General features: G+C 45.0%; 1 protein-coding gene across 2 annotated transcripts in view; it reads left to right on the forward strand.

Annotated features, from left to right (window-relative positions):
* ARMH3 (armadillo like helical domain containing 3) overlaps positions 1-23500 on the forward strand; it is a 624464-nt gene that overhangs the window by 549840 nt on the left and 51124 nt on the right. For both annotated transcript variants that reach the window (XM_086922652.1, XM_086922653.1), the window contains one exon: positions 14825-14903. In XM_086922652.1, the coding sequence (XP_086778778.1) occupies positions 14825-14903 (79 nt within the window). The remainder of the gene's footprint in view (positions 1-14824; positions 14904-23500) is intronic.

Genomic DNA, 23500 nt, shown 5'->3' on the forward strand with positions numbered 1-23500 from the left:
TAGTTAGAAAAAGCATAGAAATTCACTCAAAAAAACAAAGGTTACATGGATGTTGAGTTTGCAAATAAAATTAAAAGAACCTTAGAAAGTCAATACAATTTGAAAAAAAAACCCTTCGAAATTTACTAAAAAAATCAAAGGCTATAGGGACGTTATAGTTAGCAAATACAATTTTTTTAAAAACTGAAAAAAATTCACTGAAAAAACAAAGGTTACAAGGATGTTAGAGTTAGAAAATAGAAATTATAATACCATGGAAATTCAGTGAAAAACCCAAAAGTTACAGGGATGTTATAGTTAGGCTGACATTTCACTCATACAAAACCAGTGAAATGTAGCCGTTATAGTTACCTGAGTTAACTATAACTCACAGCCCGCAATGCACTGCTTATAACATCACATATTACATCACTCATGACCTAATCAGTGACATCAGTGATGTCATTTGAGATGTCATCATTGATGTTATCAGCGATGACATCATCCAGTGACTGTTTTAAAATAGTTTATGATTGTTAAATATATATACTAAGGTGCATTGCTGAATCAGTGGGTGTACTCTGGCTTCACCTTCCTGTTTGACTCCATTGCAGCTTTCCCACATCTAACGTCAACTCTGCAGGAAGTCAAGGCCTTCAAAGAGGACAGGCTGCAATTATTCACACCTATTTTAGCTCCCTTTTGTTCTCCATCTGTCCTTATGGGCCCACCTTGACCAGCAACAAGCTCTTCCCCAGTACTGCTGATTGACCCCAAAGAAAGTATGCAGACCTCTCAAGTTGTTCCTCTAGTTGTGCCAGTTCCCGATCTGATGTTAGCTCCTGCCCTGAATTCATACCACCTTTGACCCGAGTTCACCCCATATCGCAGCTTGCCATAACAAAAACACAACGTTTTTGACGAAGACAACTGTCCGGTTCCTCTGCAGCACTACTATAGGAGGCTTGAGGCTAATTTTCATGTCTGCTTCTGGTCGGGTGTTCAACCTGCCCAAAATGATGACTCTTAGAATGCTCATGGCTTGTTTGAAGTGCTATTGCAGCCCCTCCCCACTGACATTTTTCTTACAGAGAATTTGCCATTTAACGAGGCGCTGTTTGATACAATGAATTCAGCTTGCTCAAAAACCATTTTTTGGGCTGGCAACAAATTGCCCCATTGCTAGGTGCTACAGGCCGTCTCACCCTCTGGCAATTGAGGTTCTCCCAGTGCTGAATGAAGACCATGAAAATGTGTTCTCACAAGCAGTGATGGACAAGGTGCAGTGTAGCATTTTATACTTAGAGTATTATCATCTTTCTGTAAACCCTGCCATTTGATTTCTGCTGCTCTTGCATGATGCCCTAGTGTTCCTAAAATGTTTTGGTCTGTTGTTTTGCCAAATTCTGATATTTGTTAAGAGCTTACCTAATGGTGTATTCCCTGTTTCTCTGAATAAAACTGACATCTCACCGGCTTCTCTGTGTGATGAAATTACTACATGTAGCTATTTAGATTTTAAATGTTGGCCTTGAATCCACAAACCCGGGTGCTTGTGCAGCGGGCACCAGTGTCATTATCAAACAACATGCCTGAAATACACTCCACTGGATTTTCCAGAGGTCTCGAGGCATCAGTGATGGATCTGCTCTTTAATGCGGCCAGTCATTTTGGAGTAAAGGCTGATGTGGCGCAGGTTTGTTTCAAAAAGAGTGAAACCACAGCTATATCCTTGGGCAACCCGTTCAACCAGTAGTACAGGACGTTTTGAGGTAACTGGGCTCTTTCCTTTCATCAAAGGCAGCTGTCGCAGTCCATCCAGCAACCTATACAGACTTTCTGTGCGCTAGAGGAAGAGGCAACAGCAGCATTAATCATCTTTCACCGCGTTTCTCGGCAATGCTTGCACTCTGTCACGTTGGACATAGAGATCTTCCGTGGTGTACAAGGTAGCTTAGCCCTTCTATTTCTGGACACCCATCCTCACATTCCCCTGTTTTCACTCAGACGTCGCCGGGTCACCCCAATATCCTTTCCAAAGAAGTGATGATTTTGCTTGCCAAGATGCTATCGAGCTTGTATCTGAGGTCGGGCAAGGAAGGATTTGTTGTTCTTGTTGCTTCTTGTTCCCGAGAGTAATGGGAGATTGAGACTGAGTTTAGACCTCGGAGTTCTTAACTCATTCCTCAAGAAGTTCAGCATTATGACTCTAGTGTAGGTTTTGCTGCCCCTCAAACACGAGGATCTGATGGTGTCACTGAAGCTGCAGTATGCATACTTTGTTGTATTAGTCATGCAATTCCACAGGAACTATCTCTGCTTTGTGATAGGGTCAGACTACTTCCAGGTCACTGTCCTGTATTTCAGTCACACATCAGCCACTGAGGGCTTTACAAAGATTGCCAGCCCTTATTCATTGGTCATGCATATACTCTTTAACTGACTGGTTAAGGCTGTCTCGCCTCTGCTAGTTTTAGACCACCTGCAGAAAAAGATGTTGCTGTCATCCCTTCAAATGCACCAGCATGTGCAGTGAGCTCAGTAGTCTCAGACAAGGCTTGCACTTTCAAAGGGTAGGCTCAGGACCTCCAGTGGTGGATGATGGGGGCCAATCTGACCTAGAGCAGACCATTCTCCAGACCACCTGCATTAGTTTCATTGGTGACAAATCCATTGTCTGTCAGTTGCAATTGTTACTGTCGTAAAGCAAAATTAAGAATGTCACTTTCAGGTGACACGTCCAACTAGAGAATATTTGGGACATTTCTGATGAATACTTCCAACTGCAGAATTTACACCTTTTGGAGTATTCAAAGGCAGCAGCTGAATTCTGAGATTTTTCAAACAATAGCTCCTGTGTGCTGGTAGATGGGGTTGTGCGACACTGCAGTGACTGCGCTCCATCTCAGAAGCCATGTGACGGAGTGACATATAGGCACCACTTCTGTATGCTGATGTCCGTTTCTGTTTGATCCTCCTTCTGCACCCTGAGGCAGGGGACAGTGCTTTATCAAAGATAAGTAACATATTCTTCTGATGGATACTTCTATCTGCAGATTCTTCCGCTTTATAATAGCTACCACAACAGTTTCTTTCAAAAAGTAGAGGGTCAGAGGAGTGGGCTCAGACCAAAATGTCCTGCAGGTCTAAGTGAGCAAAATGCCCCTCTATGCATCCTGATTGTCAATGCAAGAAATTGGTGAATGTGTGCCTTGATGTACATGTTGCTGCTTGACAGATGTTTAAAATGCCCAACTTCCCTTGCTAACGCTTTTATAGCAACCTTTCATCAGGGGTATCCGCTTTGGCTAGGGCGTAACACATCTTTATTCATTGGATGATTCCCTTCAACAGAGTCGTCTTCAGGACCACCTTTCCCTTTTAGATATTGACAAACCCCACAACAAGTTGATTGTCAATATGATACTCCTTTCTGTGTGCATAGGGTATCCATCAGAAACCGCATTACTGAGTTCTTTTTGGCTCTCCAGCCTATACTTATGTTCGCTATGTGAATGCCACTAGTGTAATAGTTATTGTTGCCTCTTCCGTTCCCATAGTGGGTTCTTGGATGGTTTAGTGCAGAATTCACACCCTTAGGTTGAGTGCTGACTTTGCATTTAAACCTACTCTATTGTTGTATTTGTTGAAAATCAGGCTTTCTACAATGCTCTGTAAAAGCTCCGCTGTAAAACACTGTATAAAGAGAACTAAGGGCAATTCATACAAATTAAAAATGATAAATGATATATCCTGAAAGTGCAACGCATTAATTTTGCTTAGCATTCAATTTCTTAATTGCTTGCCACATTAAATTGCTCTATAACAACGCAGAACATTTATTTGAATTTTCTTCATGGTGATTAATTGTGGTGTGCTTTTCCTTTCTATATGTTAATGATGTAGATATGAATTTTCTTCTGTCATTTATTAGCTACATGTGTACATATTGCTTATTTAACTTCATCAGAAGTCATAGTAGATGCATTTTGTCCTGATAAATAGCTTTTAGTTATATAAGTAGGAAACACAAATCTGCTTAGTTATGAATAAAGAAATATTTTTTGTGCTTTCATTCCGTGCATACTGTTCATGCAAAGCTCTTTCTTGAAGTACTAGCTCCAATAAGTGTTCATCGTTTTAAAACTCATCATGTGCCAGATTAGTATTTAAGTAGTCTCACTTGAGGACATGATGATGTCATATGTACTTTAGATTCAAAGTATTTCTCTACTCAAACGAGTATACATAATCATCTCATGTGTTATGGCTTTTGAGACTTCTCCCATATTTCCAAATTGCTCTTGAAAATGATACAGTTTGGACGTTTGGTTAAATCTTTTCATTTCATTGCTGGGTCCTCATCAAGGATCGCTAAAACACTTTGGATTTCAAGCCATGCAGTTAATGCAGCAGACCTATGTGTTTGGCAAACCCTCAGTGCTTCTGGATTTAGTGTTTGATCTTTGCTGTATTTGGCCATCCTCGGGAGGAACCGTTGGCTTCCTTAGCTGTTCCCCTGTTCTGCGCTACGGGTTCCACCTGGGATTGGCTGTTGGTGTGGTGTGTGAGGTGCGAGGGTTTCTTTGATTGATGTGCGGTCTGGCCCTGTGTTATGCATTTTTTACTGTTCAGGATATTCCTTAGATGCTTTAGAAGGTGTAGAGGGACTGATCACAACTGATTCTAGACGTGCCAGTTTGGGTGATGGTGGCTGATACTCTGATCTGTCCCCGATTCTGTTTCTGGACAGGGAGGGAAGATCTGTTGTAGCAGAGGTCCTCCCGGTCTCCAATCCAAGGTTTATGACTTCTTCTTGTGGTGACACAGCTGTTGAACACTTCTCTTTATGCAGGCTGCTGGTTGCATTTTTGCTTCCTAGTTGTCTTCAGAGTTAGTGAATCTATTGCAGGTGATGATCTCAAATATGTTGCTCTCTTTTGCTGCTGGCACCAAGCTATACCTGCCTGATGAGCCCTAACAAGGGCGAAAACGGTCCTGGGTTACTTGTGTTCCGGTTCAGGGAGAACCTGGCCTGTCAGTCCGAGCTGGAATGTTCCCATAGGTGCATGGTCAAGACTAGTATGCATATGACTGGCTCCAAGATGAGGTTGCTTGGTGAAAATGCATTGGGATGAGGACCTGAGTGATTGGCAGTGGCTGCGAACAATTCAAGCATTCCACCCCTCACCTTGATGTTGTTGCAGATGACGCTCTAAGTGCAACAGCTATACCAAGATGTGGGTTCCGTGCTCACTGTGCCACTGGAACCAAGCTATGTACTTGGCAGTTCCGACTCGATTGTTCCCATTGGAGCAGGGTCAAAATTGATTTGCATAACAATACACCTGTTGCCTACACACAATTGAAAGCGAGCTGGGTCCCTCACTTGGGGGTCCTTGATGATGACAAATGGGAGGGGGACCTGGCATCCCATAGAGAAGTGGCTTTACGGTCAGGTTTCTGCCTCGCCAAACAAAAAATCCTTCACCTCTCCTTTTGCTCTCAGACCACACTGGTTAAGATGGGTAGGGCGCCGCATGTTTACTGCAGACGTGGCTGTGGCCAGGGTGGCCTCTTTTATCATACTGTTTGGGACTGCCCAATGCTACAGAGCTTCTGAGTGGCAGTGGTTGGATGTTTGAGTAAGGTGCCCGAGACTACTCTTATCCCCTCGAGGAATCTGCAGTTAGAAATATCCATCAGAAGAATAAGCTGCTTTCTGATGGATGCTCACTGTCCTCCCTCTTTCCTGTTCTGTGTACAGACCTTTAGAATTCTATAAAGGTCTCAAGTAAGGTCAGTCTTGCCATGTTTGCAACGTGTCAGGGTGGATCCATGTCTGAGGGCGACGTAGAGTTGAAAAAGAAAAGGGACGCCAGTATGCAAGCGTGACTCCTATATACAACTCCCTGTGGTCTCTTCTGCAGGGAGTGCGATATCACCTCAAAGTCTGAGAATGCCACCTATCGGCATGCGGGAGCAATTGCTAAAACATATTCTGGATCCAGTCTGGTCCATGGAAATTCAAAAGGGGAGGAATCTGTGATCAAACATCCACTAAAAAGAGGGTTGCCAATCATAAGTAACGTGTTCTCTGCAGTCTATGTTGACAGTATTTGGATAGCATTTAGGAGCGCAGCCAAATGTTTCCTTGAGACCGTTAGCCAAACATTTATATGATCATAGTGCAACGCCTTAAAGCACCCTCTACTAGGCATGATCGAGTTGAATATGGAGAATATTAGAAACGGGAATAAATGTACTCCCTTCGGAAGAAGATGGGAGAAACAGGTGGAATTTAGAAGCTAAAATGCGGCCTTTATTGTGTATTGCTAACTAATTATTAAATGGCTGAAACACTGATTTTTCTCTTTGTAAAACATTGATTGATCCTAAAACAACTGGCAGTCCTCCAAGCGTGTTTAAAAATACGAGCAGGGCTCCTGTCATTTCACGGAAGCACTTTTAAGAGGGCCAGAGAGTTCATAGCGAATGTTGTATAACCAAAAGAGAATGCGAGTAGACAGGAGGAGCGGGTGTGCTGGACCATCTAATCCTCTGTCGCTGACTAATTTCTGCTGTTTCTATGAAGTTACGCCGTCAAAGAGGAATAACGAGAAAACATGAGCAGATTCCTTGTTACATTGTCGTGAAACTTCGTGGCTATTAATTCTAACCATAAATAAACAATTAATCCTGCTGGCGAGGTGAATTGGTTTTAGGAAGCGAATTTATTTTTAATGAGTTCGAGATTTGTGTACTACTGCTCTGCTGCTACCCAGCCCCCATGCTATGTGTGACCTCTTCAGCCAGTGCTGGCTTTTTGCCCCCAGCTAACTGAGGTTTGAGCCCACATTCAATCTATATAGCGAAAGTAAGGACCATGATTACAGTGGAATTGGCTACAAAGACATGACTGGTTGGCGGTGTCAGCCATTGTATGGGGCTTGTGTATAGCCGGGCGAGTGCAACTTGCACGACTGCAGTCCATGCTATACAAAGAAAGCTGCGTGTGGGAGAACGCATGCAAGCTACTCCGCGTTCTGTAAGAGGGAAGCTTGCACAGTGACAATGATGCCTGTGGTGCACGCTGCATGGACACAGACAGCTGGCACTCACCTCAGATGAGGCAAAGCCTCGGGTCCCTGATTCTTCTTCAGCTACAGCAGACTCGTGCTAATGTGTCACCTGCATTAACTGGGCGGTCTGCTCACATCATGCATGGCAGTGAGGCGTGTGTGTGCGTGCATGCGGGAGTGCGTGTGTGTGTGTCTGTGTGTGTCTGTCTGTGTGTCTCTCTCGCCCCACTTCCGAATTAGGTAGTTATTCCCCCAACTCTTTTGTGGAGCTGGGGAACCGGATTCGAGTCTCGGAGTCGGCTCAACATCCTGTGATTCTGGGCAAATCGCTCAATCTCCCTGTGCCTACCAAAATGAATGTGTCCTTGTGCAATGTAACTGGTGATCATGTAAAGTGCTCCAATACTTTCGGGTCGAGTTCGCGCTATATAAACCTGCAACAACAAAAAAAAGTCACTTCCAACGCCTTCTGTCTGAGACCCATGTAATTGTGAGACAGACACTTGAAGGGAAGGACCCACGCCTTCTTGCAGAGGGAATTGAAAACATTGCTGCCAGCGAGTGGCCTTGACTGGCGGATAGGCTCTGCCGGGCTGTTTAGCCGGCAGGTTTATCTTCCACAGCCGGAAGCAGGCCAACGACCAGCGTGCATCTGAGAAGTTACCCGCCAGTATTAGGATAACGTGGATTCCGCAGGAAAGAAAACTCAGGGGCAGAATTTCAAGAAAGTGGCGCATCTGTGGAGATGCGTCACTTTCCCTGCGCCACCATGCAAAACCCTTGTGTTACCATGGATGCGCCGTATTTACAATACACTCCGTCAGTTCTACATGACTTTTTGCGTGGGAACGCCCACCCTGCATACATTATACCTGACGCAGGTATAATGTAACGCAGGGCTTTACAACATGACGCATCTCCCTAGATGCATCACGTTGTAAATGGGCTGCTACTTTTCGGTGCCGCTGCATCACAAATGTGACGCAACAGTGGCGCAAAAGTGACGCAAGGGACTTGTAAATCTGCCCCTCAGTTTGTCCACACAAGGTAGTGAGACATTTGGTTGGGGAAGAGGAGGCAAACTGCCGTACAATTTTTTTAAAACCTAGATAATACTTTTTCTCTCCCCATATCAGCATTTTTTTCTCACACATGATTATTTTCACCAACCTTATGTTCGCTGCTCTCAGTGGCCCTTTTTATCATGAAAATCCTGGTGTTTTTGCAGTCGTCCTGTGTCTGTCTCAGGCCATCATTACAGCTACTCCTTCCACCAGCTGCGGATCACAGGTAAGTACCACAAAGCATCTCATTCACGCACAGTCTTCCTAGAAGTCATTAAAAGCATGCAAGGTTGGTTGCACATGCTCAAGAAACACCCTAATGCGCATGCTCACCTTAGCTTGTAGTTTAAAACATTATTTGGGCCGGGGGCACTTTTTGAAAAACCCAGAATGTACTAGGAAAGGTAGGCAGATGCCCTCAATCAGCCCAGCTGACCATCCAAGCGCCACAAGGGCCGCACATACCTGCCAGCATTTTAATTAGTTTGTTTTGCTATGCATCTGAGTAATTTTGCTGCGCTGCGTGCACTGTATATGCCTTCATCCCCGTGCTTTATTGGGAGAACAAGTATGGATCATTTTTATGTTACCCCAGACCCCATCCTTCTCCCCACAGAATCATTGCAATTTTCTGAATGTGGTTTATTTTATGATTATTGTCCAACTGTTTTAATAGTGTTGGCAGTTTCTAGGGTTGTATGTCCATGGGAGGTTTTAAAATATCTAATGCTTCCAAGTTTCGGTGTTTTAATTTAGCTTTATTACAGAAGCTGTTTTGCGGCAAACGCTGCATGAAATGTGCAGTGAATCATATGCTTAATCACACCATTGAGTGCTAATAGAGCGAATGCAAGTCGTTTACTCTTAATTTCATTTTATGAACTCAGACATGAAGATGTTGAATTGCAATATTCTGACCGTGCTCGGCCAGTTTTAGCTTATTCAGTTACTTTGTAATAGCAGTGGAGAGTGGCCACCAGCTCCATGGGCGCCGCGGGACTCAGTGTGGACCCTCAAACTCCTGTCATTCCAAAGACCCCCTTGTGGAGAAAGTGCCCACATGCATTGGTATTAGGCAGCTGACCGTTTCCCCATCTTATTCACGTTTTTTTAAGTAACAACTGAAGTTATTGGTGCATAACTGTTTTGCTTGATGTAATGCTGTTCAACATTTTATAAACAAAAAAATCAAAAAATATTTTAAAAACTGAAATTATTGGTACCTCTTGCAACTCAAGAAAGATGCAATAAATGATAATCTCTATGAGCCCGTTCTGTTGGGCAAGAAAATGCACTTTTATGGTGTAAATTGCGTGCAAAAAATATAAAGTGTAACAAGTTGTTGTGAAGTGCCATGAGACTGTTTGAAGAGGTTTGACCAGCAGAAAAATGTAAATTATTTTATAACTGTGTAACTTCTTGCCATGATCTAGCTTTGAAATATTGTACTCTGTTGTAGCATCCATATCTGAACCAGGGTAAAGATAGGTCCAAGATTGTGCAAAAGGTCAAGTCAAGTCAAGTCAAGTCAAATAATTTATATAGCGCGCTACATACCCAGAGGGTCTCAAGGCGCTTGAAGAAGGGTGGGGGATTACTTGTCGAATATCCAAGTTTTAAGTTGCTTTCTGAATGCTAGGTGGTTCTGAGTGAGGCGAAGGTGAGTGGGAAGTGAGTTCCAGGTTTTAGCCGCTAGGTAGGAGAAGGATCTTCCTCCCATGGTGGTTTTGTTGATGCGAGGTACAGCAGCAAGGGCTTGGTTGGAAGAGCGTAGCTGGCGGGAGGGGGTGTAGAAGGAAAGTCGTGTGTTGAGGCATTCGGGTCCAAGTTCGTAAAGTGCTTTGTGTGCGTGGGTTAGGAGGCGGAATGTTATCCTCTTATTGACGGGGAGCCAGTGGAGGTTTTTCAGGTGACCGGAAATGTGGTCTTTACGCGGGATGTCTAGTATGAGTCTGGCTGATGCGTTCTGGATGTGTTTGAGTTTTTTCTGGAGATTTGCGGTGGTTCCGGCGTCTAGGGTGTTTCCCTAGTCCAGGCGGCTTGTAACCAGTGCGTGGGTGACCGTTTTCCTATTTTTGGTTGGGATCCAGCGAAATGTTATTTTGAGCATGCGAAGAATGTTGAAACAGGATGATGAAACGGCGTTGACCTGTCTGGTCATCGAGAGTGAGGAGTCCAGGATGACGCCCAGGTTCCGTGCGTGGTCCGTCGGGATGGGTGCTTTTCCAAGGGCCTCTGGCCACCAAGAGTCGTCCCAGGCGGAGGGGGACGTACCTAAGATAAGGACTTCTGTTTTGTCTGAGTTCAGTTTCAGACGGCTGTGTTTCATCCACTCGGCTACTTCTTTCATTCCTTCATGTAGGTTGGTTTTGGCGGTGTTAGGGTCTTTGGTGAGTGAGAGGATCAGTTGAGTGTCATCAGCGTAGGAGATGATGTTGAGGTTGTGTTGGCGTGCGATGGCCGCGAGGGGGCTCATGTATACGTTGAAGAGGGTGGGGCTGAGTGAAGATCCTTGTGATACGCCACAAATGACTTCAGTGGCTTCTGACTTGAATGGTGGGAGGCGGACTCTCTGAGTTCTTCCGGCAAGGAACGAGGTGATCCATTCCAGTGCTTTTCCTTGGATCCCGACGTTTCTGAGGCGTTGTAACAGGGTGCTATGACAGACTGTGTCGAAGGCTGCGGAGAGGTCGAGGAGGATGAGGGCGACTGTGTCTCCATTGTCCAGTAGAGTTCGAATGTCGTCTGTTGCTGCGATGAGTGCGGTCTCAGTGCTGTGTTTGGCTCGGAAGCCGGATTGTGAGGAGTCGAGGGATTTGTTGGTTTCGAGGAAGGCGGCGAGCTGGTTGTTGACAGCTTTCTCGATGACTTTGGCCGAGAATGGAAGAAGCGAGATGGGGCGGTAGTTTTTGAGTTCGGTGGGGTCAGCTGTGAGTTTTTTCAGAAGGGCGCTGAGTTCGGCGTGTTTCCAGCTTTCCGGGAAGGTGGCGGAGTTGAGGGAGCAGTTGATGACGTCTCGGAGGTGTGGTGCTATGATGAAGTCTGCTTTGTTGAAGATGTGGGGAGGGCAAGGGTCTGTGGGGGATCCTGAGTGGATGGAGTTCATCAGGCGGATGGTGTCCTCAGTGGAGATTGGGTTCCAGTCATTAAGGATGTTCAAGGGGGGTCGCTCCAGTGCACTGCAAGGTCTGCACCATATATTTGTCTGACGTGGAAGAGAATAGGGAAGGGGAGGACATGCTAGAGGCTTCTCAATTTCTCAGGATTATAAACCTAATCAGGCTTTGCCACCTAAGCCAGAGAAGCAACAGTTAATCCAAGAAAGCCCAAAATATGTCATGCTGAATCACAACCCTGCAAGACCGCAATGTTATATCAGGGAGGGCCACCATTGTGCAAAGGATGCACCTAAGTGAAAGCATTCATCTCTCATATAGTGACATATGGGGCTGAGCTACATGTACGCGAGCTACTTAGTGGCAGCTGGCTCTGTACTGACTCCATGTGAGGCTCTAACAAGTGACTGCAAGATGTGTGGCCCATTAACCGATGCTGCACATTGCTCCTTTTGCAGAGCCGGAGGTCTCAGTAGAACCATTACATGTCATGCACGTAAAGTGAGTTTGTCCCAAATAGCCTGATGATGAGACTAGCGACAGGAACATCTCTAGACCAAAGGTGTTCAAGAGGTTTTCCTCCTCCTTTGAATCCGTTGGATCAGAAGAGCCAGCTTCGCTCAGATTTGTTGACCCTCACAATACTGATCAATCAAAACCGGAAGAGAAGCCATTTCTCTGGTCTGCTTCATGACCATGAGTCTAAGAGGGTGGATTTCCAGGTTTGAGATGCTTGTCGTGTAGGTAGAGCTTTAATTAGAAAAGTCTCATTGTGGTTTGGATTTCATTGGTCAGTAGTTATTGAAATGTGCGAGTTCCCCAAAACTGTTGTGTACTTTGAAGGGTTCACATTTTTTTATACAATATTGCATTTGATTAGTCAAGAATTTATTTTTAATTGGAGGGACATGTTATTGACCGAGGCAGCTCTTTTAACTGCAATTGATTCACAAACGGGCCTTTAAATGTTCGAGTACCGCCGCAGTCTGATCCTCTCGGTGATTAACAGTCTTGCTCCAACCATAATGACTGTATGCTAGCACTTCTCAAAACTGTACCACGAATAAACATCATGGATGAAGGGCAGCCAATTAGGAAGAAGAGTGACACGCCTCAGCAGTTAACAGTGGCCATTCTAGACGGCTGGTAAATGCTCTTTATTCCTAAGGAAAAAAAGCTTACAGTTTGGACTCAAAGTTCGAGATCCAAAAGAAGTTTTCGAACCAAAATGTGTTTTTTTTTACTTGAGGTAGAAGAACACAAAAAACGTATATCCATTATAAATAAGGTCTGAAATTGGCGCTATCTTAAATGTGATGAGACTTGTTTGATGCTACTTTTCCAGAGGATATACAGATGCTTGAGTATTCTATGAGGAGGCTTCCATCCTCTCAATACCCGCACGCTCAAGCCGCCATTTCTCGCTCAGACATTGAGACTATTGAAAGACGTTTCCCCCTCCATATTTTTATTGTTTTAGCTGACATGTTTTATTCTTACCCATCCATTTACTTTGTAGGACCAGTGACTATGGATGTAAAGTGCTGTGCTGTCCTTTTTTGGGTCTAGTTTGTGTTCTATAAAGCGATGAATGAGTGGATACTTCCAAAATAGTCCTTGAATTCAGGAACAGTGTTTTAGTGGCAAGGTACTGAGTATGGCCGAAGGCCAACCCCTCCACTCAGAACCCACTGTACATATTCTTCAGTAAAGCGCTGTGCGCTCTGGACGTATTTGGGATAGGTGCATTTGTGGCCAGTGGCCACACACCGCAATCATTGCCCACAAAGCGGAAGGCCATGTTCAGTGTACCGAATGGCCACAAGGCTGAATATTAATATTGTATACTTTTATGGTCACATTTGTGTCCGAAATAAAGTGATTTGACTGATTGACTGAATGTAAGGCATGGTTGACGGCAAGCACTGCGGTCAGAACCTGCTGCACATGGACAATGGCCTCCACTCGGTCTGTTGTAAGCTTTGGTTCTTTCATTGAAGGCTGTGCTTCTTACTACCACACTGTTAACCATGGCAGGTCCATGTCCACCACTTAAGAGCCAGGATTCTGCTTATGAGAAAGCTTTTACTTTAGAGGTGTCTCCATCATAGTAAGACTCTGCTGAGACAAATGCTTTGTTTCTTTGTTTGAGTCACAAGCTAGTTACAGTGAATGGCTGATGCATACTGAATGCATTTCTGTTGAATACCTAATTTCCAATGGATTCTTTGCCCATAGGACCCTGATTTATCCCATGTGGTTAAAAATTGCAGCTCGCCATTAAACATCCTGAAAAACACCATGTCTTGTATCAATAATGACCCCAAAAATACCCCTGACCAGAGCCACCGTATTTCCTAGTTCAAATTACAAACAAATCTAAATATGGCACAGTTGGCCGTTCAGATCATATACTCAAGGCGCGCACACAACCTGCTCTAGTCCAAACTCTTGCATCGGCTCCTCTTCTCTAGCGGTGAGTGACACCATGTGCAGATGCTGGAACAGCAGTGAAAGGCGGAGGACTCGAAAGCTGGATGGTGGCGTTGCATGTTACAGACTCTTCCTTGACGGTCTCTTCACCATCCAGCATGCAACGCCTGTTCAGGAAATCTTGTCTCATGTAGAGTGGATTCAATTATTTTGAAAGTGCAGTAGACGCTGTAGACAAACTGTGTATCCTGAAAACAATGACCCTCATGCTCTTCAGATGCAATTTGGCAATGCAAGGCCTCATTGGGAGTGCCCCGGTGTGTGGGTGTTAATTCTGCACCTCCTGAGTTAATGATTCAGCGGTGCAGAATTAAAGAGGATTTCTGGCTCAACCCCTAGAAGTGAGACATTATCTATGGGAGTCTCTCCATTTCACCCCTGTAGTTTGTCCCAGAAATGTAGGCTGCTGGAAACTATGAGAGGTCTGTGGCCAGTAACAAAAGGTGCAGCCCATGGGGAATTCTGGGGCACTCTTATTCAGGCCCGCAGAGTACCCTTCTACTCTCAACCGCTCTTTGTGTACACAGCATTGTGGCTCAAGTCTCACACCTGGCAATCGTTGCTTTGATGATGAAGATTTGAAAAATGCTTGTCCAGTGACTCTTTCGACCTTGGGATTACTGTTCACGCGTTGCCTGCTTTTTATATTTATTTAATGGGTCAGCGTGGATCTTGCATTGCGTATGTGAGTACCCCGAATAAAGACTTAGCCATACATTTATGCTCAGAAGGCTAGTTATTTATCCACTGGTCCCAGGAAATTACTTACACAAAGAGGGAAAAAGCCATACCTGTCTGGCAGAATATAAATTACATACAGAAGTGTTGCACACCCGTGACATCATAGCCGTGCACAAGGTCTTGACGGCCTGCCCTGCGGTTAAACATATTATGTTTCATAGAGTCAATATTGTGCTGGATGTTCCTAATTTAATTTTCAAATATGTTTCTCAATAATGTAAGACAGGTGTATTTGGTACCTTAAAAATAACTCAGTCTTCCGAATCACTGGGGCATTTAGACCTCGTTTTGTTACCCAGCGTTCTTGTTCGTAAATAATTTGTCATATTGCAATTCTGTGTTCTTTCAGGGCAATTATCAACCATTTCAATCCCAAAATCGAATCCTATGCTGCAGTGAATCACATATCTCAGCTGGCCGAAGAGCAGGTAAGATAAGTCTCATTTAAGGTTGCCATTAATATATCGCTGCTGTTGCTGACTGGCCCTGCACAGAACATTTATTTGCTGGTTTTGATAAACGTTTAGGAATTGTATGCTACTGTTCTCTTTGTTTCTACTGTGGATACCAGTGTGGTTGCAGTGAATAAAAATGTCTGAGTAGCATTATGCCATCCAGCTGTACAATGGTTTGTAGAGACATGTTTGTAACATCATCTCAAGTGCAGGTGTTTGTGTGTGTGTGTGGGGGGGGGGGGGGGGGGGGTGGGTAGGGGTGTAAAGATCAGGCTGTGCAGAAAATCAAGACTTTAAGCCGTTCATCAAACCTTTCTTCTTTTTAAACAAGTGGAGCAAAACGTGGAGCAAAAGCAGTCGTGGGTGCTGCCCATTCTACATGGTGGGGAAGTACAGGGAAAAATAAATATACATTTAACTTCTACTGCAGTGCTGCACCTCACTGCTCCTCTGCTCCATACACCGCAGTTCCCATGAGCACAGGCTCCCAGCTCACCATGCAATCCCAGCGATTCTCTCATGCCATTACTTCCAGCATGAGAGAAGTGATGGGGTTGGGCGGAGCGGGCTGGTTTCACGGTCCAGCAGGGACTTGGGGCCTGTGCTCCTGAGCCCTACAGATATCTCCGAGGAATATCCTGAAGATAACCAAGTGCGCATGTTGGTTTGGCTGGCCCTAGTCGGCCGGCCAAACCGAGATTTGCACTTTCAGTGCCCTCTACTCCTGCTCCTCATGCTGGTGATGCTGCGACATGGCCCCGCCCCAGACTCGGCAGACTCAGCAAACTCAACAGAGTAAATAAAAAATAAAATTAAAATACAAGTGTTTTATTATCATTTTATTTTTCATTTTCTGCTTTTAAGCAATTGGGCGATGCTCCTCCGCCATAGCAGAGAAGCCGCCCCTGAGCAAAAGGGAAGGGTTGAATTATTTTCAGATTTTTGTGGCATTCGAAAAGTACTATGCTGCTATAATACTGACTTGTTTGATAGCCAAAATTGTCTTTAAACCTAAAAGCACATAGTTCAACTTTGTGGTCGAACTTCAAAGTAGGAAATTGAACTGAGACCAATGTGATTTTTTTTTTTTTACCTAAAATTAGCAGACGCTGATTATTTGATCTATATACCAGAGTGGAAATAACTCCGAAACCAGCTGTGCAGGAGAGAAACCCCTAGTGTTTCTTCCACAAGAAAGGCATTGCTCATGGATTACATTTCCAAGAACTAGTTAAAAGAGTTTTATATTGAGTTGCCAGTTGCACAAAACATTTGATTGGAAGCCCTGGGAGTCAGAGCCATCACAATAAATGGACCAATAATAATGGCTTGTGAAGCAAAATGTTGGTCTTCACTGAGAGCATATACAAATTCCTTTAGAGATAGAAACATTCACTGCCCCTAAAGGTCCATTGTCCTAAACATTTTCCAACAGGATTGCTCACAAAAAGAATCCTCCTGGAATGTAGACTCCATTTTGCCAGCAATAGCTTGGAAACATACTTTACTAAACTGTTTCCCAATCACACTGGCTTATTTCAAGACCACGTTTTTTGGGCCATTTTATCCTAATGGTAGCTAGCAGGTCCTGAATACAGACTGCACTTTATTTGCTGCGCTGTAGCATTCTCTTGGCCTTTACTAAGTGCCTCATTGTTGGTCGAGAAACGTGATCAAATGTTGACACTCTTTAGCTCCACAGTGCACAGATTCCCTATGTAAATTTGAACATTTGCTTCTGATAGAGACTTTTAACTGCAGAGCCCTTACCATGGGAATTTTCTCAGGCACCAGACTGGATGCACAAGATTTTCATAACAACTCCCATGTGTCCCAGTAGGTGGCAATGTGCAGCTCTGCATTAGGTCAATCCCATTCTGGATATGATGTTGGGGCTGTTTTCTATCTATAGTGGAGCTTGTGACTCCTGTATACCACCCCCCTGCTTCATCTCCTGCCCGAGTTCTGAAGAAGATCAGAACTGAGCAGGCCCAAGTCATTCTAGAGGCATCGGATTGGGCCAGGTGAGTGTAGTATACAGAGCTCCTGGGCATGAACATGTGTCTTCTGATCAAGTTGATACTTACGAAGGATCCTCTGTCATAACATCAGGGCAGGCTTCTGCGGTCAAGCTTGCACAATGTGGATTTTCATTGTTCGCGATTGAGCACTGACAATTGACCTCCTGAGGTCATTGATGTTATTTTTTAATGGTGAGGCATCCCTTTACAAAATTAGTGTATGCCAGTAGTTGGTACAAGGTTGTGCACCCAATAAATTGGCACACTATTAACTAAGTTGTCTGAAGTTTTATTTTTTGTGTTATCCCTTGGCCCAGAAAGGACTTGCTTTGGGCACCGTTAAGATTTATTTTGGCTTTTTTGCGGTTGCCGGGCTAGCCATTTTTATTTTAATCACCTGTTTTAATTAGGTTTTTGAAAGGCCATCGACATTTATTTCCACCAAATCCATTAATGATACCATAGCAGGAGTTAGACATAGTTCTTGTTTTTTTTTATGTGCACCCTTTATTAGCTATTGCACGGTTTTCAATTAAGACTTCTGACATTGAAAACGTTTTTTCTCATCACCATAACCTCAGCTAGGCATGTGAACGGGCTACAAGTTCTTTCTATCAACCCACCTTTCTCAACATTAATTCCAGGTAGGTTGATGTTGAGGACTTGAGCATACGTTGTATTAAAAGTGATCATTCTAGGGGGCGTGGTCTGGCCATGCAGCAAGAAGGCTGCTTGAACCCTGAGCTCCACGCTTTGGAGAGCCTCAGACGGCGGCGTGAGGGCGTTCTTGCTGAATTTTGCCAGTCTGAGCCCTGATATTGGATTACAGAACAACCGAGAATGACCAGCTGACAAGTCAGATGACAATGGACGGCCTTAAGCAAAGTTCTCCGGTAAAGAGTTGTGTGGCTCTATGAGCGGAAAATGGTGGCTCATGATGCACACAGGAAGCTGTGAAACGGTCCTGTGAGCCTGTGTGCTGAGGAGAGGAGGAGCCTCTTCTCATTGTTTTGCTGCTCCGGCCCGTAGCTGACCCGACTGCCATTTGGCTCCGTTGTCCATGGAGTCTGGTGGCTGTAGCCTGGTGACACAGCCCCTTGGAAGATGAGGCGGATGAGGTGACCTGCTATGCTTCTGGGGCTTGACAGCGCCCACCATTTTAATCATTTTGGCTTCCTGACCTTGGATGGGAGAGTGGTGTGCACCGTAGTGCACATCGCAGCGCTCAGGTGAGACTGGCTACTAACGAGCCTCACAGACGAACAGGGTACTCCTTATGGATCCCTTTGGCACATCTGAAGTTTACTAGTCCGCCATTTTGTGCAGACCCACAGCGTTGTCTGGGCCTATTACTGGACCGTGCTCCTAAACGTATGGACAGAGAACTACTCGCCTGCTGACATTCAACAGCGACTGATCCTGGAGGCGGCCTGTTGACGCCGGAAAGTGGTGCGGTAAAACAGGATGTTGCCCATGACTTCCCTAACCAGAGCAATAGTTTCCTGGCCTGCCGGCCTGTGCTGACTTGCAGTGACAGCTGGACCTACTACTACTACTACTACTACAGTGCATATCTGAGCACTTGGACGGAGTACTGACTACTGAATGCTGGTCTGCCACTCTGTTGGACCCTCCTATCTTAACCAGGTCTCTCCTGCTTGTAGTCTATACTTACAAGCCAGACGAGTGAAAGGACTGGCTGTTGAATGCCTGGCAGTCGTTGGCGCATCTGGATGTGTGTGCCTTGTGAGATTCTTCAGTGGTTGGATTACTCCACAGCCCCAGCGAGTCTTTGCTGCTTTTCACTGCCCTGGTGGGACTATCATACCCAGGGCTCCCTGTAACATGGCTGCAACACTACTTACCTGTTTAGCCAAGAGTGGACCGGTCTTCGACCCCCCCGGAAAAGTCTGGGCATGGACCCCTCACTTTCATCGGTGGTCTACTATGGTAATCAGCTGAAGACGTCTTCTACATCCCTGATTATCTGAAGTTTATTACTGTTCATTGTTGGTCTGAGCTTACTGATCCTCTAAGACAGGTTGAGAAGGCGGCACTGAACTGAGGTGAAAGAGCTGCGCGCCATTTCTCCAGGCTCCCCAGTAACTCCGAGGCAGGGTTTCCATTTATTTGGTCACATGCTGAGATGAGGTGACCTCTTCCTCCGAAAGAGCGGTCTATGCTACAGTTGTGCTTTGGCATCCTTCTTGTTTGCCTCACACCTCATGCTGTACTGAACTTTGCTGATTTGCATCGAACTCGGTTGGATTACTTGTCTAGTGACCCTAGTGTTTTTCTTGAGGAAACCTATTTACTATATCATAATATCAATTGCACGAAATAATTCATATGTCAAAAGACTGTCACAAAAGAGTTGGTGATGCCTTCTGGTAATAAATCTGGTAAACCAACAACACAACTCTTTTCGGAAGCCTCAAACCAGGGCCGTCCCACCTAAGATACTAGTGGTGCCCCTTTCTTGACTCAGAAGTCATCTAATCCTACGATGACAACCATAAAATATTCTACCTTGGAACGGATACTTCAAGAAATTTCTGCTGTGGGCCGACGATTAAAGGGTATGGAGACCTCTAAATCTACTCTCACGACTAAGACTAAATCTATACGTACAGACATTGCTGGATTACAGAGCGGGATGCATGGGCTAACTGCGTGGGTTGTAGCGGTTGAGAACTGCCTTGATGTTATACCAGACCAAGACCAAGAGCTTTTATTTCTCAGGAGTATGGTAGTATATCTGGAAGATAGAAGCCATCAAGATAATGTCCGTTTTTTTTGCTTTCCGGAGAAAATAGAAGGCTCGGATGCAAAATCCTTTCTTAGAGAAACCCTTCCAAAACTCACATGTCTTACTTTTGATCCACCATTGGAGATGCAGAGAGCCCATCGTATTGTTCAGCCCAACACAGTGAAAAATATTCACCACGCCTGCTCATCGTCTGTGTCCTACGACTTGAACAGGCCCGCCAATTGATCATAGCTGCTCGTACCCATGTCTCATATATATATACATTCAAAGGTCCTGAGATCTGAAGGGCAGCGGATTTCTCGAAAGACACTAATGACCGTCGCAAAGCTTTCCTTTCTCTTAGAGCCTGCCTACGACAGCTTGATAGCAAATATGGCCTCTTCGAGCCTGCACGTATGCGGATTACCAAAGATGGGATTTCCAAGGAGTTCTTTAATCCTTGAAGGAAAACGGGATGCATTTAAAAAAAAAACGTTTTTGTTTAATTTGGTAAGGGAAGGTAGTGGTCCCTGGGACCACTGCCTGCCCCTAAAAAATATTTTTCCCTGCATTTGGAAAGGGGAAGGGATCCCCTGGGGACCCCTTCCCATTTGCGAGTGCATTACCAACCTGTAGAAGAGGGCGGTAAATTATGAGTGTTTTGCAATTGTGGTTGCAAATCATTCTTACATAAGGTAGCGAGTCGCAATTAGGAAGGGAAGCCCTTCCTAATTGTGAGTCGTAAATCCTATTTAGCGAATCGCAAATAAATTGTGACTCTCTAAATAGGGTTTGTACATGGCCCTTTAGGTTTTTGCATGCGCAAACAGGTCGCAAACCCGTTTACGCATGCAAAATCGGGTCATGCATCTGGCCCTAAAACTCCACTTTGGGGTATTGAAAATATTCAAATCAATGGTCATGCTATTCACTGGTCTGGTTGGAAATCGAGAGGAATCCAGACATTAAATCAGATTATACTAAACGGTGAGTTGAAATCCTTTGACCTGCTTTGTGAAGAATTTGATATCTCTTTGCTCCAAGCTTCGCGACACTTGCAACTACAGCATTGCCTAAGGAGATGTCTGGGTCCTTCTTCCTGGATGTTGGAATCATAGCCGATACTGGATTATCTTCTTATCTGGGACCAACATAAGGGAGGAATGTCGGGATTATATTTTGCTTTAACTAATCACCTATACTCACAACCACTTCTTAAAGCTCTTCGTGAGAAATGGCAGAAACGCTTATACATTACCATAGATGAAGATGTCTGGCCGGACATACTCGAAGCCTTAGACAAGGGCACCTCTCCCATTATTTTATTGCATGATCTTGTTGTTCACCTGACATTATATGTGAAGATTGTGCCCTCATGAATCCAAAGGCAATCCAGGTACGTGAGATGAAGCAGCGGATTGCCAAACACCCTAAGAAACCTTGTAAGTCCCGCTTTGGCTCAATGTCAAGGATGTGGATCCGCTCCCTCTGTTAGAGCAGTCCTTAGCAACAGGTCCTCATCACGGTCGGAGTCTTCCAGTAGGTCAAAGCGGAAACACAAGAAGACTAAGCAGGATTTGTCCCAGTCCCACCACTCTCTGCCTGAGAAGTTGTGAGGGTATCAGGGTGGTCACGGTGCCTCTTGGTCTCATTCCTGTAGCTTTGCTGAGGAGCCGATTCCTCAGCTGATCCTAACGCACTCCAAGTTTCCTGGGCCCTTTGCAACGTTGCAAGAGATTGAGGCCTTTAAAGTGTCAATGTTGCATAGTTTCAGGGCCCTTCTGGCTTCCTCTGGCTCTTCTTCAGGCCCAAAGGATCTGCTGAGACCTCCAGATGGCTCATCATAAGCAGATCCATCCTCGGTGCCACCTATGGCTCTTGCACCTGGCTTTGGTTTTGCTCTGGCTTTGATACTCTGGCATCAAAATCCACGTGAGCCCGACAATGCTGGAAGATGCCAATCCACTAGTTATGTCTGACGTCAAGCGGAATTAATCTCTGCTCTGAAAGATGTTGCTTCCCGAATTCGCATGACATATCTGGTTCCCTACAATCCAGTTTGGACAGGACAGTGGATCTGCTGTGAAACTGCTCTACAGTCTTCCAGCAACTTTTCGGTTCTGGCTTTGACCAAAGTCAGCCACACTTTGCAAATAACATTGTTGGTGATGAGTTAGCTATGGTTTGTGATGATGATTTTATATAAAACAAGGCCAGTGTGTTGGCCACTTTTGGTAATACTGGAATGATTCCCTCCCCACTCCACGGCCACCATCTGTAGAGGAAAGTGTTTTATTTGCTATGGTGGTATGCTGTGCTGTGCAGCTGAGTTTTTGGACTTAAAATTTCCTTCTATTGAAGTCAAAACAAATATTCTCATTAAAGTTATGCAGTCTTGACAGGTTTACTCCGAACCTCTACCCTGGCCAACACATTACTAGGCACCTGGTAAAGATGTTTTCTTGCAACGCCGGATGCCAGAAAGTCTGAAGGTTCAAGTTTCCACCAGCAGGACCCCCATTCTTTCCTATGACCCCAATTCTTTCCTGTGACCCCGTACTCCCAGACGGAGAGTCTAAGAGAATTAAGACATTCACGAAACAAATGTTTTAATCTGCTAGCCTGCCCTGTGGTTGACAATGCCAGCTGTCTGTTAGGGCAATGCTGACCAAGTCTTAGAACACATGTGAGTGAGATTTTGATGGCAGTCCACAAAGATGTTTAGGCCTTCCTGGTTCAACCCATTCATGATGATCAGGATGTGGCCAATAGGAAACACATTACAGATTTGTCTCTTTGGGCGGAGCAGTTGGAACTTGTGTGGTGCTGCAACATCACGAGGGGATGAGATCCACAGGCTTCTTTGGAGACCTGCAGGCATTACATGGACCTGCCTTTCGACTGATCTCAGCTGCTTGGTTGGAAGGCTAATTCGTCCCTGGAACAATTTAAAGAGAGCCAGACCATAACAGACTCCTTGGGTTTTTCTTCTCCTGCTAGGCAATTTGCTCAGCAGTTTCACCCCTTTTAGCGATACCCCAGAGATGTGGTGTACTGGCAGTACCAAGCACCTCAGTCCTTTCAGGGTAGGGATCAAGCAGACAACATCCAGGCAGCAGTAGGAACAAACTTTCCAGTCCCCACCCTCACCCTACAGCAGCAGTCTGCAAACCAGTTTAGTTTGCCCTTAGTGGCACACGACTACCCTGTGGGAGAGGAAGGACAAGATATTTCCCCCAGGGATGGCAAAGCATAATATCAGATTGAGTTCTTTAACTCATTCAGTGGGGCTATGCCCTGTCATTCCTTTCCAACCTGCTGCATGTTCCTCCCCTATCAGAGCAGTTTCAGAGGAGTACCTGTACATCCTACTTCTAGAACTGCAGGCTCTTTTGACCAAAGGAGCCATAGAGATTGTTCCTGGCCCGGAAATAGGGTCTGGCTGTTACCTGTGTTATTTCCTTGTGCCGAATAAGGACAGAGGCCTTCATCCTACTCTAGATGTCTGCCCTCTGAAGGCCTTCTTGGGGTAGGACAAATTCAAGATGCTCATGTTGACCCAGGTTCTGTCTGCGGATGAATGATATCTGTGGATCTGCAAGATACCTACTTTCATGAGCTCATCTTGCAGTCCTACTGACGCTACTTGTTCTCCAGAGTAAAACAGGAACATTTTCAGTTTGCCATGCTTCTCTTTGGTCTCACCTGTTCCCCTTGGGTTTTCATAAAAAGTGATGGTGGGATCACAGCACACCTGTGGAGGTCGGGGGATTCCAATTTTACCCTAACTTAATGACTGG

The sequence above is a fragment of the Lissotriton vulgaris genome, chromosome 5, assembly GCF_964263255.1.
Source record: "Lissotriton vulgaris chromosome 5, aLisVul1.2, whole genome shotgun sequence".
Taxonomy (NCBI): domain Eukaryota; kingdom Metazoa; phylum Chordata; class Amphibia; order Caudata; family Salamandridae; genus Lissotriton; species Lissotriton vulgaris.